At 42.8% G+C, this 16,183-nt stretch overlaps 1 protein-coding gene across 1 annotated transcript in view; it reads left to right on the top strand.

Moving 5' to 3' along the window:
• The window catches only part of scn4aa (sodium channel, voltage-gated, type IV, alpha, a), a gene marked incomplete at both ends in the record, with an annotated part of 64,808 nt that extends 49,323 nt beyond the window's left edge, over nucleotides 1-15,485 (top strand). Inside the window, 8 exons of the mRNA XM_080747086.1 lie at nucleotides 868-990; nucleotides 5,683-5,964; nucleotides 8,676-8,729; nucleotides 9,140-9,281; nucleotides 9,886-9,980; nucleotides 11,240-11,510; nucleotides 13,253-13,715; nucleotides 14,618-15,485. Of these exons, the coding sequence (XP_080603212.1) occupies nucleotides 868-990; nucleotides 5,683-5,964; nucleotides 8,676-8,729; nucleotides 9,140-9,281; nucleotides 9,886-9,980; nucleotides 11,240-11,510; nucleotides 13,253-13,715; nucleotides 14,618-15,485 (2,298 nt within the window). The remainder of the gene's footprint in view (nucleotides 1-867; nucleotides 991-5,682; nucleotides 5,965-8,675; nucleotides 8,730-9,139; nucleotides 9,282-9,885; nucleotides 9,981-11,239; nucleotides 11,511-13,252; nucleotides 13,716-14,617) is intronic.
• Between the last annotated feature and the right edge of the window lie 698 nt (nucleotides 15,486-16,183).

Below are 16,183 nucleotides of genomic sequence, written 5' to 3'. Positions count from 1 at the left end.
TTTGAGCACCACTGATTTAGAAGAAGGATTTAGAAGGTATTATAGAATCTTGTCAAGCGCTTTACAATAACGCATCACATTCACCCAAACGCATGCCGTACATTCTCAGTGGAGGAAACCCTGTAAGGACATTTTGACAGGGTCCATAAACCCAGGGGAAGATGAGGATGGAGCCGCCATCCTTCCATTTGCAGAGCAGCCGCTCTCCCTCCTCCTGAGCCATGCAACTATAGTTCACTGCCCGATGGGGGGGGCTGGTAAATTAATATTCGAATCCCGAATAATCCTCGATTATGGGGAACACAAATGTATATTCGAAGATAAAAATATTATTATGTTTATTTGACAGGGACAATACAAAAAAACAATGTATCCAGTTATAAAAGCAAACAAAATATTTGTATCGGATCCGAGAGGCGACCGCGTCCCTCTTCCACTGATATCCTGTTTTTACAATAACATGTCATTTTCTATAGAGGGAATGCGCGTGACATCATCATCAAACCAGGAAGTTATGTGGGAACGCCTACTGAGTGGCAAAAAAACGACTTTCTGGCCTTGACAGCCCAAACATCCAAACAGAATAGTCCTATCTGATTGCATTAGACGACGTTAAACGACATTAAATTCACTTTGCCACTCACTTTGCCACTCGATTTGCCATTCGCTTTATGCATGCACATACCCTCTATAGGGGGAAAATATGATATAATGTAATAATAATATTCAAATATATTCGATGTTCGGGCCAATCTTTACGACCAATATTCAATTTAAAATTCTTAATTCTCTTAACTGCCGGAGTAGTAGTTCCTTTGTGAAGACCTTTGCAGCCCTTAAATGGGACGTGTTTTCATTCTTCCACAGATCTCCATTATTAGCTTGGTCGCCAACTGGATGGGCTACTCTGACCTTGGACCAATCAAATCTCTCAGAACACTGAGGGCCCTGAGGCCGCTCCGAGCACTTTCAAGATTTGAAGGAATGAGGGTAAGTTAGTTGGCTAGAAACCAACTTTTGGCATAATATTATGCACACACTGTACATCACTGTTTCCCAAACAGTGGGATCAACACATTGTTATGGGTCATGACTTTTGACTTTTGTGAAAATCCCATTTTATTTTCCTACATTAAAAAAATACATATATTTTAATGTATTTGTGTTAATAGCTTACATTAACAAACAAACACATTTAAGAAATTCCATAAATTAAAAAAAATATATATTAACACATGTGGTGCCAACCCCGAGTTTCCCGAGTTTGAAAAGGTACTACCGCTGTAGTCCAGTCATTTTAGGCCAAAATTTGTCCAAACCTAGAACAAATTGCAATAGTAGCAAACTCAACTGATTTTGTATCCTCAATATGTCCTTAGTGAGGGAAAAAAAGTCCCAAGGAATCCCACCGGGGCAAAGTTTTGAAAACGACCTATCTACCTTCACTTACTATACACTACAATATAAAGGAAAAAATGACTGAAAAAAAATCTGCTTTAAGTGGGATGTGAGGGGTCAAACTAGGGGTTTGTCATCATGCTGAATCCATTGCATTTGTTTTGCACAAAAAACATTCTGTGGGCTAGAAATGGCCTTAGAAAACAATACACGTATGGGTGCGTTTTCATGTTAGTCGGAGGCCTTAGGGTTTTTTTTTTCTCGTGCTAATCAGTCTAAAAGTTCAAAATTTTGCACAGATGTAGCTCAGGGCATGCTCTAATGATTTAGCTAGGGCGCCCGAGTCTGCGACCTTCGGGGTCGCCACAGCACCAACAAAACTCTGAAAAGTGATGACTCATCACTTTTCATCACTAAAGTCGATGGGAGCCCAACTTGATTTGGCCGCTGTGGCGACCCCGAATGTTGCAGACTCGGGCGCCCTAGCTAAATCATTAGAGCATGCCCTGAGCTACATCTGTGCAAAATTTTGAACTTTTAGACTGATTAGCACGAGAAAAAAAAAACCCTAAGGCCTCCGACTAACATGAAAACGCACCCATACGTGTATTGTTTTCTAAGGCCATTTCTAGCCCACAGAATGTTTTTTGTGCAAAACAAATGCCTGCAATGGATTCAGCATGATGACAAACCCCTAGTTAGACCCCTCACATCCCACTTAAAGCAGATTTTCTTTCAGTAATTTTTTCCTTTATATTGTAGTGTATAGTAAGTGAAGGTAGATAGGTCGTTTTCAAAACTTTGCCCCGGTGGGATTCCTTGGGACTTTTTTTCCCTCACTAAGGACATAATGAGGATACAAAATCAGTTGAGTTTGCTACTATTGCAATTTGTTCTAGGTCTAACCCTAAAATGACTGGACTACTGTGCCAACCCCGAGTTTGGGCCGTTTTTGAAAAAAAAAAAAAAAAAAGTTTTCAAAAATGTTTTTGGACCTCCAGAAATGTATTAGGCATGATCGCGATCGCGAAATTGCATGTTTAACCCCCATACCAACCCATTCTTTCAAACATGGCAGCCATGTTTGTTTACATCTGAAGAAAACATAATGGCTGATAAATCATGAATGCCTGAACGGATTTCCAAGCGGATTTTTTTGTTTGAAAGCTGTGAACAGTGGGCACACACGTGGTGCATCATCTAGGCATGGGCGTGCACTTTTTACACAATTGCGCAATTACATGGAAGTCTATGGTAACCATGGCAACGTGGGACATTGAAGAGAAAAAAATCATAGCAACATAAGTGTTAAAGCCATACTGTGTAAGTTGCCCAACTAGTGGTCATTAGCCCTATAGCAAACCGCGGTCGCGTCCGCGTCTTTCGTCCGTTTTTCGTACCTTCAGACCCCCGCGTCTGCCTCCACCTCGCTGAGATCTATCTTTTAAGGGGTCCCTTGTTCCTGTGCGTTCAGTAATTCCAGAGATACGGACTCCTTCACCCTGCCTGGTAGGCGAAATTACCTAGAGAAGGGATGGTACAAACGGGCGACAACAAATATGGCTGCCATAGCGACCCCACTTCAAGATGCGCTGTGATTGGCCGGCAGTTGTATAACCCTCGCTGTGATTGGCCGGTAGTGTGATGACGCAATTTTGGCGCGAGATCCGGTCCACGGCAAGGATCTCAGTTTACATATAGAGAAGGCTTTACAGGCTGAAATTCACGGCGCGGATCTTCTAAAACTTTTGTGATTTAATAGTTAGGAGAATTTTAAGATTTGTTTTATAAAAAAAGTTACATAGTACAACTTTAAGTATATTAAATATATATATTAAATTAAGAAGTTATGAGCTTGTAGATCTGCTATATTCGCTAGTTTGGGTCCTGGGTAAACGTCTAATTTCCTTTTTGGGTCTGGAGTTAAAATGTTGGGGAACCACTGCTGTACAGTACTACTGATACTGTGCCATAACATTTGTATAATCTGCTTACATAACATTGTTCTACAAATGACAAAAGATTGCATTATTATACTAACTCGACTGGCTTTTCCTTACCATGATTGCAGACTGCATGCTTGCATCTGGCTGCGTGGCATATAACATTTGGCTGGTAAGGTAAGACCATAATAGACTTTTAACCGATGGCCTGACATGGTTCTCACTGACTATGGCTCACAATATAGGTCTACTGTATACAGTATACTCAACATTACTGCTGATCAAACCAAAACCAAACCATGATTTTGTCACTGTCGGGCAGAAACCTCGTATCTCCAAGTTTCAAATGTGTAATTTTTTTTTCGCAAAGTAAAGCACTGCTTCATCATACAAGGCCATTGCACAAACATAGTGAAAACAGCAGATCTACAAGCACACAACGCCTCGCACCGCGAGGCGTTGTGTGCTTGTAGATCAGCTGTTTTCACTAGTTTAAATTATCTTAAAAATGATAAATACAAAACAAACGTTTTTGGACATACAAGGTTTCCACCCGACCACGACGATTTGTTTGATTTTTGAGGAACCCATTGGATTCCATTAATTTCATTTCAGTTTGATCTGATAATCTATTTAGTCATTTGCTTGATAGGTAGTCTTACACAATAAATACCATTGAGTGGTATTTTTTTTTGTCAAAGGCATTTTGTTTTAATGCAATTATAGCGCATGGATTGATTTGAAAAGTTGATGAAGTTGGAGAAGACTGATGATGGAACTGTGTGATGTATTCCAGTGCAGTCTTTTCTCATTGGCCACGAACCGCGATAGTAGAAGTAAAAGTACTGAAAATTGGAAGTACTTCAGTAAAAGTTAAAACTATACTAAAATTGTACTCAAGTACAGTACTTGAGTAAATGTGCTCCGTTACTTTACACCACTGGTGAAAGGTAAATGAAGCCAAACTGGTTGCGACGCGTTGTGAGCTTGTAGATCGGCAATTCTTCGGCAAAGAGAATTGGTAGAACAAGAAATATGTTATTTCCTGGTCTGTTTTACCAATTATAGAGGGTTTAAGTGGTAACGGATATGCAGCTTGGCAAATAAAAAGTGACTTGATCCCAGTGCATGACGGTGGGCGATTTCACGATTCATTTAAGTCTTTGCTTGGTTGAATGCTTGATTGTGATTGGTCAGTCACTGAAATCAGTGGTCTGTTTTTTCTTGATAACAGACCACTGCGCTCTATAACAGACCGATGCCTAATCAAAGGCTCAGAGCACCTGGTGCACTCAGGCTGCACTGCCTGAATTTAGTGCCGTATCCAACATGTCAGCCATGTAAACAAACACACAACGTCATTTACAAATAAACGTTGCTCTCAAGAATGTTTTTAAAAATATTTGAAGCAGAGATGGGGACTCGAGTTAAAGACTCGCGACTCGAGTCAACTCGAGTCGCATTTTTGGAGACTCGTCTCTCGACTCGGACTCGCCCCTCAAAGACTCGAGACTCGACTCGGACTCGCCCCTCAAAGACTCGAGACTCGACTTGACTCGACTCGAGCTCATAAGACTCGTGAACAATCTTTATTTTAAGCACTATAATGCATGACAAGCCAGACAAATATTGGCCTTTACTTCTCCTTTCTTCTTTCCTCTCTGGTGCCACAGACACAGCCGTCTGCATGGACCTTTCGTCGTAAGATTAAAATATTAAAACGGCGAAATAAAACACACATGTTTAGCTCATCATCAGCTATTTTACTTCAGCTAACTTGGTATTTATGTGACTCGTGAGTCGTGACTCGACTCGTGACTCGTGATGAAAGACTTGTGACTCGACTCTGGCTGACCCACTAAAGACTCGACTCGACTCGTGACTCGAGATCAAAGACTCGTGACTCGGACTTGACTCAAGATCAAATACTCTTTTACATCTCTGATTTGAAGCTAGAAATAGAGGACGCAGTATCAGAAAATGGATTCTATTTGATCAGCACTTACTTGTTTCCAAGGCGACCGTTTTGCGCTGGGGAGACGCCCAGCGCAAACACTTGTGGAATACTTTCAGAAGTCTGTAAACAATAAAAGACTTTGCTTTGTTTGTTGGTTTGTTTGAGTCAAATTATACATTTTATTGAGTACCCGGGTAATAAGCGGGATAACGACTGGCTCCTCGGTGGTTCTCGAGAAATACAAATCCCTTCAGCCTGATAACTCCCCTCGCCTCGGGGAGTTATCAAGCTGTCGGTATTTCTATTTCTCGAGAACGACCGCGGAGCCAGTCGTTATCCCTTACATAACTTTCATCGTCCCGTCCCTATTCACCTACCGGGCAGGTGGTGGTGAACGCGCTGGTCGGCGCCATCCCCGCCATCTTCAACGTGCTGCTGGTGTGCCTCATCTTCTGGCTCATCTTCAGCATCATGGGCGTCAACATGTTCGCCGGCAAGTTCTACCGCTGCGTCAACACCACCACGGACGAGATGTTCCCCATGAGCCAGGTGAACAACTACAGCGACTGCATGGCCCTCAAGGAGGCCACCCAGGAGGCCCACTGGACCAACGTCAAGGTCAACTACGACAACGTGGGACTGGGGTACCTGTCTCTGCTTCAAGTGGTGAGGATCCATCGATTGATAGATCAGGGGTTCCCAAACTTTTTTGTCTCAGGGCATTTAAAAAAAAAAATCTGAGGCACCCCTACATTATAATTTTCACTCCCAGCACCTTATATTTATAGCACATATCGTTGTTGTCGGGTGGAAACCTAACCTTGTATGTCCAAAACCGTTCATTTTGTATTTATCATCTAAAGAATTTACTAAACTAGTGAAAACAGCAGATCTACAAGCACGTGCTTGTAGATCGGCTGTTTTCACTAGTTTTGTGCGACGGTCTTGTATGATGAAGCAGGACTTTTGCTTTACCAAAAGACGTACACATTTGAAACGAGGTTTCTGCCCGACAGTGACGATATTTTAGTGATTATGTTGCGAGGAAAACGTTGAGATAACAGCCATTTGGGTTAAAACTGACTGAAAATAACTTTGTACTTCAAGTTTAAAATGATACAAAATATTTTTTCAAGTGTCCAAATAAATTCCAAATATTATCAAATTATCTCGCGGCACCCCTGGACTGCCGTCACGGCACCCCAGGGTGCCCCGTCACCCACTTTGAAAACCCCTGGATAGATACATGTAGAATAGATAGATACCTTTATTATCCCAAGGGGGGAAATCAGTCGCCCAGAGGCAGCACAGCAGTTATAAGGTTTACAAGTTACAGAGAAGTATGAAAAATAATAGTACTGTTGTGTACAGTAAGAAAGAGCAAGGCACAATAAAAAGAAGAATGTATACATAAAGTGCCAAAAACAGTCAACACTCATAAGTGTCACGTCACAACACAAATAGCAATACGCACAACTTACTCACTCAATGCAGTGCCAAACTATAATGTTCAGTTAGTGCTAGTCTAAAGGCACAATAAAAATAATATATTGAAGACTTTATTAGAGGTTTCCATGGGAAAAGGTACAGTTTCATGACAGTGCAGTTCACTTTTACACAGTCAACCAAAAGGAGATCCAAGAAAGCCTTTCGGCTTGTTTACATAGGAAACCTTTTTGTATCTCATATAACATTGAAAGACGGACGGATGGAACACAGTACTATGCATAGGATATCATCAATAGCAAAAAAATAAAATAAAATAAATAAAACAGTTGTAAAACAGAAATGAAATAGAAGAAAAAATATAAAATATATTTACTGTGGAAAGGGGTAAGTATAGGGCTTTGTCTATTACCAGTTTCATGCAGCTGCTGCCTGTAGTGACTTTTCAGACTGTTTTTTAAAGGAAGTTAGGGATTTAAACTCCAACCTCTTAAGCCCCAGGGGGGTCCAGGGGAAAAATCCGCCTAAAATGTACCGGTATGCCCAAATTGGAACAGTTGTGGACACAAAACTGCAATGATTGTGGCTACTCTTGACTCACCTATTGTCAGCTAACCCCTGAAAATTCACAAATGCAGTGTAAAACATCACATTTCTCTTACCAAATTGTACTGCTGTGATCATTTACCAAGGAAAAGATGATTGAAAAAGCCTATGGAAATTTTGCCTTCTGAATAGTGAATGAGCCTCAAGACCTCATTGAAAACATATATAGTGAATAGAGAAATTGTTCACCAAGGTGTCATCAATTGATAGGCAAAATTGTATAAATATATTCCAAATTATGTAAACTCTACTGATGTTTTAGTGAGAGTAGTGCTGTAATATTAGTACCTGTAATGTTAAAGTATAGGGTGAAAAATGATAAACATGAGTTACAATAAGTTGTAATAATACTGTAATATGAGTAATGTATGGATGAAAAGTACAATGGCAGCTGATTACTATGCTGTGGGCCCACTGTAATCAATAATCAACAATGAAATTGTAGTTTGATTTGGTCTCTATTGATTTATTGACATTTATTGACAGCTGTTTAGAGGTCAACACCTTTTGCCTCCGCCGGCGGGTGCAATGGGGTTCAAGAGGTTAAGGCTTTCAGTAGGGTGTTCCACATGTTAGTGGTATAGCAGGATAATGAATTTTAGAGCCAAATCTGTGTTGAACGTGATTTGTGGAGCTGCCTCTGCTGTTGTAATTGACATCCTTGACATTTTGGAAGTATTTTGTCAGGTACATGGTAATCTTAGTGGTGTAGTGTATCTTGTACACCATGCAGGCCCATTGCAAAATGTTGTACTCTGTCAGCTACCGTGAGCCAGCCCACAGGAGGACTGTTTTCACCAATATATATGCTTGTGCTGATGAACACAAATGTATGTTCGTTTTCACCGCCATGCCCTGAAGGCTGGGACGATAAATCAGTGGTGGAAAATGTACCCTGAATTTCAAATAAGCCTCATTTTGGATAACTCTTGAACTGTAGGCTGTACAATAAAAATGTGTTTCCCCCTGGATTCCTTGTATCACGATGCAACTCTCGTATACCCCACACTGGGGCATTAACGATTAAAGTCGACAAGTCGACACAGTCAACTTCATTACACAAGTCGACTCCCACCAGGGACAGTTGAACATTTAAAGAAAGTCCTTTGTATTTTTTTTCTATCATTATCTTTGCACCATGTGTGCGTGTGTACAGCATTTAAACAGTAGGATTGCTTATTGTCAAGGGCAGAATGATTCTCTCCATTATTCAATGATGCTGGTTGCAGTGGAATATAATATATATATAAAAGAATACATTGGTTACATGTGCGCACTGTTTTGCTGTGCATACATTTGTATTGAAATGTGTTTTTCATTTGCAGTCAACGTTTAAAGGCTGGATGGATATAATGTATGCTGCTGTGGACTCACGAGAGGTGAGTGTTTATTTTAAGCTGTCAGGTTATTGGTGTATTTGACATCAAATGGATTTGCTGAATGGATTTGCTAGATTATAAGTTATACATATATAAATTCATTTTCTAACACAATGCGTTTGATATATACAATAGTTCGAGACCCAAAAGAGAAACTTGATGGCTCCCAGAGACCCAAACTATTGAAAATAGCTGATCTACATTTTCACAACGCAAGGCCATGCGACGCATTGTGAGCTAGTACATCAGCTATTTTCACTACTTTTACTATTTTTCATAATGGAATTTCTTTCATATTTAGACAAATTTAGACAAATATTATTATTAGTTATTTTTATTTATTCATTTATTTTTTTAGTTTATTTGTCACAGAATATATATTTTTTGTAATTCTTTTTTGTTGACTTTAGGTGGGGGAGCAGCCGTCATATGAGATCAACCTTTACATGTACATGTACTTTGTCATCTTCATCATCTTTGGCTCGTTCTTCACGCTCAATCTCTTCATCGGTGTCATAATTGACAATTTCAACCAGCAGAAGTCAAAGATGAGTAGCCATAATACTGTTTGAATTAAGAATGTAATGCTGTTGTTATCAGAGGTCTTCATGGGTCAAATAGCAGATATACAAGCTCACAGCGCGGCACTGCGAGCTTGTAGATCTGCTATTTTTTTTAAATCGTGAACAATTGTGCAATTCTTTGAATATTTTTGACCCGAGTCTATAAATGTCTTCTAAATCCTTCTTCTAAATCAGTGGTTCTCAAACCTTTTTCATGTCAAGCACCCCCAAAATTACATGCCTTTGGCCGCGGACCCCCATCTCAAAATATGTTGTTCCAGGGACCACCCAGAAGCAAATATTTGAGTTGCAAATGTTCGCTTTTAAAAATATATACGGTATACAAAGATTTTTGAAAAATAGCAGATCCACAAGCTCGCAGCACGGCACTCGGTGCCGCGCTGTGAGCTAGTATATCTGCTATTTTTCAATAGTTAAAACACTAAATGGGTTACACAACCTCAGGGTTATGGTTCGGGTGGACCCTTGAAGACACATTATACCCATAATTTAGTTTTAAATATAGATTTTGTTTTATTTATCTGACTGCATATAATGACCTTTTTCATTGGTTTTATCTCTTTACTTTGGAGACGATATCTTCATGACTGAAGAACAAAAGAAATACCATGATGCCATGAAGAAACTGGGTTCCAAGAAGCCACAGAAACCAATCCCACGACCAACAGTAGGTTACAGGCTGCATGTTGTCTTAAACCATCGTACACTGTTAACACATTGACAATAATTACACTTTCCAACTGAGCCCCTAGATCACATGTGTAATGTTTCATATGCAACTCAATTCAAGGTGTTTTGCATTGAAAATGTGAAACAGGGGGGCCACAGTGGCGAAGTCCGTAGCACCGTAACCTCACACTAGAACATACATGGGCAACTAGCGGCCCGGGGGCCACATGCGGCCCCCACCTTCACTTAATGCGGCCCGCAGGTTCATACCGGAATACTGATATAGCTTATTGATTTCAGCTGTTCCAATTCCAAACATGCAAACATGACCGTTTTAATTACTTCAGTCTGTAGTAGCTTTAATGATAAGTAAAATATTGTCTTTTTTTTATGTCGAATGTAATTTGTATTTAAGTTCATAAAGTTAACATAAGTATAACTAAATGCATTTGAAATTAAATAAAAACTCCAATTCAAAAATATCAAAAAACTACTCAGGATTCCAATTAAAAAATAGCAAAAATAGCTGATCTACAAGCTCAAAACGCGTCGCACCGCGGCGCGTTTTGAGCTTGTAGATCGGCTATTTTTGCTACTTTTGTGTGACATAGAATGACAGAGTATAGGGCATTCATTTACGAAAATAGTTCAAATACGAGATAACTGCCCGATAGTATATGCAATGTGGCCCTCTGGAGTGAGTGTGGAAATATAGTGGCCCTCTCCATCATCAAAGTTGCCCACCCCTGCACTAGAAGGTCCTGGGTTCGATTCCCGCCGGGGGACGCTGTGGGCGCTGGGGGTGTGTTCTCTCCTCCGCATCATCAGTGCCCATACCCTTGGTGGGGTTGGCAAAAGGGCCTTTCTGTGTGGAGTTTGTATGCTCTCCCCGTGTCTCCTAGGGTAGTAGGTACCCTCACAAAAAGCATGCAGTAATACTGACTCCCCCCCCCCTCCCCCCCCCCCCCCCTGTCAGGTGAAAAGAAGCGGCTTGGACTCCTCATGCACTGAAGGACGTATGAGGTCAGTCCGTTATCTCCCCAGGTTAGCAGAGGGAGTGTAGCGCCCAGGATTACAGTACATTAGATAATTGACACCGGGTGAAAAATGGGTTACAAAAATAAAACATTTGAATAAAAAAAGAAAATGTAAAACGACAAAAGCAAATAAATCCAATGAACAGGATGTTTCTTTAGAGCTCTGACAGTTTCGAAAGTCGACAAAAACAATCGATGTGTTTCTCTCTCGTGTGTGAAGAACCCAGTCCAGGGCCTGGTTTATGACTTGACCTCGCAGCAGCCGTTTGACATCTTCATCATGGTGCTGATCATCCTCAACATGGTGACCATGATGGTGGAGACGGACGACCAGAGCGCCGAGAAAGAGGAGTTCCTCTTCAAGATCAACCTGGCCTTCATCATCGTCTTCACCGGAGAGTGCGTGCTCAAGCTGGTCGCCCTGCGACAGTACTACTTCACCAACGGATGGAACGTGTTTGACTTTGTCGTGGTCATCCTGTCCATATGCGGTACGTTTCAGAGGATACGGTTTTGAACAGGGGTCTTCAGCGTTTTCAGGCCGAGGACCCCTTAGCTGAGAGACAGATGAAGCAGGGACCCCCCGATTCCATATAGTTTCATCGTTTGACAGTGTATTTTGGATTCATGTCAATTTGTGTTATCAGATATTTAACCACTTGAATATACTCAATACTTAATAAACTTGACCTTTCACTCTGTTTTTTTTTTTTTTTCGACAAACCTCTTTGCCGAAAATAGCTGATCTACAAGCTCACCGTTGTGAGCTTGTAGATCTGCTATTTTTGGCTAAAGTTCTCAGAATATGGACACTAGGTCAAGTGGTTGATATAACAGAGAAAAAAGCTTTCTATCTCACAAAGATTTGAAGGACCCCCTGTAGTAACTCTGAGGACCTCCAGGGGTCCCGGACCCCCTGTTGAAGACCCCTGGTTTAGAATTTTACTGGACTTAAAGGAGTAGTTCATCCCCAAAATGACTCTCTTTCTATTGATTACTCACGCCATGGAGACTTGAGTTCAGTAATATTTTTTTTGTCTTTGTTGCATTCCTAAGACAAACTTATAAAAAAAAATATATATATAGTAAATGTACCCCCATGGATTCCGGATGGAGACCCAAATGCATTACTTCCCATCCGGGTCCCCTTCTGGAATCAATAGGGGTACATTTATTGTAATCAAATCTCCAGTCTCCATGGTGTGAGTAATCAATAGGAAAAAAAGTCAATTTGGGGGTGAACTACTCCTCTAAAGAAAATTGTGATTATACTTGGAGAAAGATGTTTTTTTTTAAAGTGTACAGAACGTGTTAAAATTATGTTTTCATGTGACCCAGCTGAAGTTAGCCACACCCACAGATGTCGCTGGATCTAGAAAAGGCTAGGGGATGATGTCATTATTTCAGCTTTCAGGAAGTAACCAAAAATACACAGGGAACACATTTGCATATTATAACCACACCTGGGGGTCTGTTAGAGCAGTGGTTCTCAACCTTTTCAGGCCGCGACCCCCAAAATAATAATATTTTAACTGGGGACCCTTACCCTGACGAGCACTAAGAGTTGACGCATTACATTTTTACAGCTATTTTCACAATTTCTGCCTCTTTAATTTGTCATTTTAGAGGTATTAAAAAGTCCTTGTCACTCTAGAAATGTGCAGATACCCTCTCTACACTTCAACGTTATGTTGGTTTGTTTATTGGTTCGAAACAATTTTGCCCATTAAGTTAATCATCTGGGGACCGCCCCCCCCCCCCCCCCGCCCCCCAAAAAAAAAATTAAAATACAAATAATAATAATAATAATACTAATAATTTGGGGACCCACCTGAGGGTCCTGACCTACAGGTTGAGAACCACTGTATTAGAGTAATGTCAACTCTGTAGACACATACACATACAGTAAGACTCCCTAATCGGGAGATAAGCGACCGCCAGGTCGCATACACAAACATTAGAAGGCAATTGTAGCCAATCAGGAGGGAATATGGGAAATGTGAGTGTCTGAAAATGTGTTTTGCAAAAATCAGCCTGATGGTGGCGCTAGAAGAGGGCCATGTGAGAAATGAGGGGTGGAGGTTGTGATTTGCCATCCAAGGAGTGTGTGTGTGCAAAGTTTGGCATTGATAGGACCAACGGGAAACAGTACAAAACTATGGCACCACCTCTTTAATCACGGCAAGGAGGAAAATACATGGTCTTAACTTCTGTGCCTTTCCTTTCCTTCCAGGCTTGCTGCTCGCCGACATCATAGAGAAGTATTTTGTGTCTCCCACTCTGTTCAGAGTGATCCGACTGGCCAGAATCGGCAGGATCCTGCGCCTCATCAAGGGGGCCAAGGGCATCCGGACGCTGCTGTTTGCTCTGATGATGTCCCTCCCCGCCTTGTTCAACATCGGCCTCCTGCTGTTCCTGATCATGTTCATCTGGTCCATCTTCGGCATGTCCAACTTCGCCTACGTCAAGAAGCAGGCCGGCATCGACGACATGTTCAACTTCGAGACGTTCGGCGGCAGCCTCGTCTGCCTGTTCGAGGTCACCACGTCGGCGGGCTGGGACGGCCTGCTGCTGCCCATGATGAACACGGAATATCCCGACTGCGACCCGGACTTCGAGAACCCGGGCTCGGACGTGAAGGGCAACTGCGGCAACCCGGGCATGGGCATGATGTTCTTCTGCAGGCACGTGCACACGTAGACATCAAAAGGGGGCTTGAGCTCATGGCCCTTTTATCCGTCTGTAAAAAGTGCCCTCTCTAGAACATGAATGCTGTTTTTGGAGCTGTGGAACACTGCTCCGCTATTAGGCAGCTTTGTGTGTCTCCGCTGTCTCATCCAGTGCGAACAGGACCTGCGCAATTGCACATGCGCAACCGTTCAGTGCATGTCTCGTACAGTGTGAACAGGATCTGTGCATGCGCGACTTTACCACACACACACACACACACACACACACACACACACACACACACACACACACACAGCGTGAACGACCGAACAAACACACAGAGAGGAAAACTTAGCAAATCTACAAGCTCACAATGCGTCGCATCCCGGCCAAAATTGATTAAGGCTGAAGTGTTTTGTAATAATGATCAAAATCTACTAAGTAACTAGGCTAGTAACTAAAGTGTTCAATTACAGATAAATGTAGTGGAAAGGGCGGAAAAAGGTGGCAAGCCTCTCTGACTCTCTCTCTCCCTCTCTCACTCCCTCTCACAAACAAGCTTGCATTTAAATGCGCACAGCAGTTACACAACATTTCAGTACCTATGAATTGAGTTCCCCTCCGCTCACATCACAACTCACGACACGTTATGAATGTATTTTTATGAATGTATTTAGGTTCCCAAATCAAAGTGAAAATGGTTTGGTTTGTTGCAACAATGTCTAGTTAAGTATGGTAATAGTGTGAAGTAGTGTGAAGATTAATGTCAGAGTGTTTGTGTTGGAGCGCCTCAGTGCTGTAGAAGAGTTCATGTGCAACCGTGAGCTTGGAGGTCGGCTCTTTTCAATATTTTCACCTAAAGGCCCCTTTTTGTCATTTCAGCCCCTGCCTCTCTAACATTCTCTGCACGTCCTTGTTCTTCTTGCAGCTACCTCATCTGCTCCTTCCTGGTGGTGGTCAACATGTACATCGCCATCATCCTGGAGAACTTCAACGTGGCGCAGGAGGAGAGCGGCGAGGCGCTCTGCGAGGAGGACTTCGGCATGTTCTACGAGACCTGGGAGAAGTTCGACGCGGACGGCACGCAGTTCATCCACTACCTGCGGCTGTACGACTTCTGCGACGCGCTGCAGCTGCCACTGCGCGTGGCCAAGCCCAACCGGCTGCGCCTCATCGCCATGGACATGCCGCTGGTGATCGGCGACCGCATCCACTGCCTGGACGTGCTGCTGGCCGTCACGCAGATGGTGCTGGGCGACACGCCGGAGAACACGGCGATGCGGAAGAGCATCCAGGCCTCGTTCGTGCTCAACAACCCCACCTCGGACTCCTTCGCGCCCATCACCACCACGCTGCGCCACAAGGAGGAGGAGTGGGCCGCCGCGGTGCTCCAGCGGGCCTACCGCCGGCGCCTCAGCAAGCGCCTCATACGCCAGGCCTCCTTGATCCGCCGCTCGCGGAGGTCGAAGAGGAAGGACGAGGAGGACGCGCCGGAGACGGAGGGCCTGCTGGCACGGAAGATGGAGATGTTCTACGGGAGCCGGGCGGACCTCCTCCTCCTCGCGGAAGGCGCGGATGATTCGTTACGAGGGCCAGCAGCGCAGTGCCCGCCCGAGGACCTCGCGGAGCCAGAGGCTCTGTCGCGCGCCGCCACGGGGTCCCAGGACGGGCCAGAACCGTTTGGGCCGAACCTCATGGTCGTGCCCGTGGAGGTCACCAGTGAGGTCGTGCTACACTCGGCCCCCTACCGACAGCTCTCCACCTCGCAGGGATACTTGCGAGAATCGGTTGTATAACACACAGTACAAGGACAGCTGTTTTTTTTTTGTCTTTTTTTTCACCATGTAAGGTAGTGCTAGCTACTACGGTAAAGTGCAATCTGGCAAGCCATCGTCAAAGAAAAGGGAAAAACAATGCCCTCTCTGTTTTGTTCCTTAGCATCAGAGAATCTTTCCTTCGAAAAGATTCTTATGAACGAATCACTCATGAACGACACATCACTACAGCACAGCACAGCAGTAGCAAATCTGACAGCCCGTTCTGAGCCCTGCTTACATAGATCCGCCCATAAACTGAACACAATGGTCAGAAATAGTACTTTGTGAGGAAAGAAGGTGCTGGTGGGACACCAAAAAAAAAAAAAAAATTGGACAAATTCAAATTCATGTGTAGTCCCTTTAATTGGTACAGAGACGTTTTCAGTTTTTCCTGGTTATTGCTACTACTCATGGTCTAAAGAACAATCTGAATGTCATATGGAAAAGGAAAAAAAAGCACAAATTAGCTTTCAATGTCTTCTTTTTCAACTACATTTTGTAAAGGTTAAAAATCACACTTCACGGATGACACACTTTCTCCACAGTCTCTTCTAATTTTCATTTAGGCCTGGAATTATTGTATACTTTAGCTATTGAAAAATAGCAGATATACAAGCTCACAGCACGGCACTGAGTGCCGCTCTGCGAATTTGTAGATCTGCTATTTTTTTAAAGAC

Source organism: Nannobrachium achirus (assembly GCF_963921795.1).
Source record: "Nannobrachium achirus genome assembly, chromosome: 18".
Taxonomy (NCBI): Eukaryota; Metazoa; Chordata; class Actinopteri; order Myctophiformes; family Myctophidae; genus Nannobrachium; species Nannobrachium achirus.
Note: the sequence above shows the minus strand (reverse complement) of the source record. Positions and strands in the feature narration are given on the sequence as shown.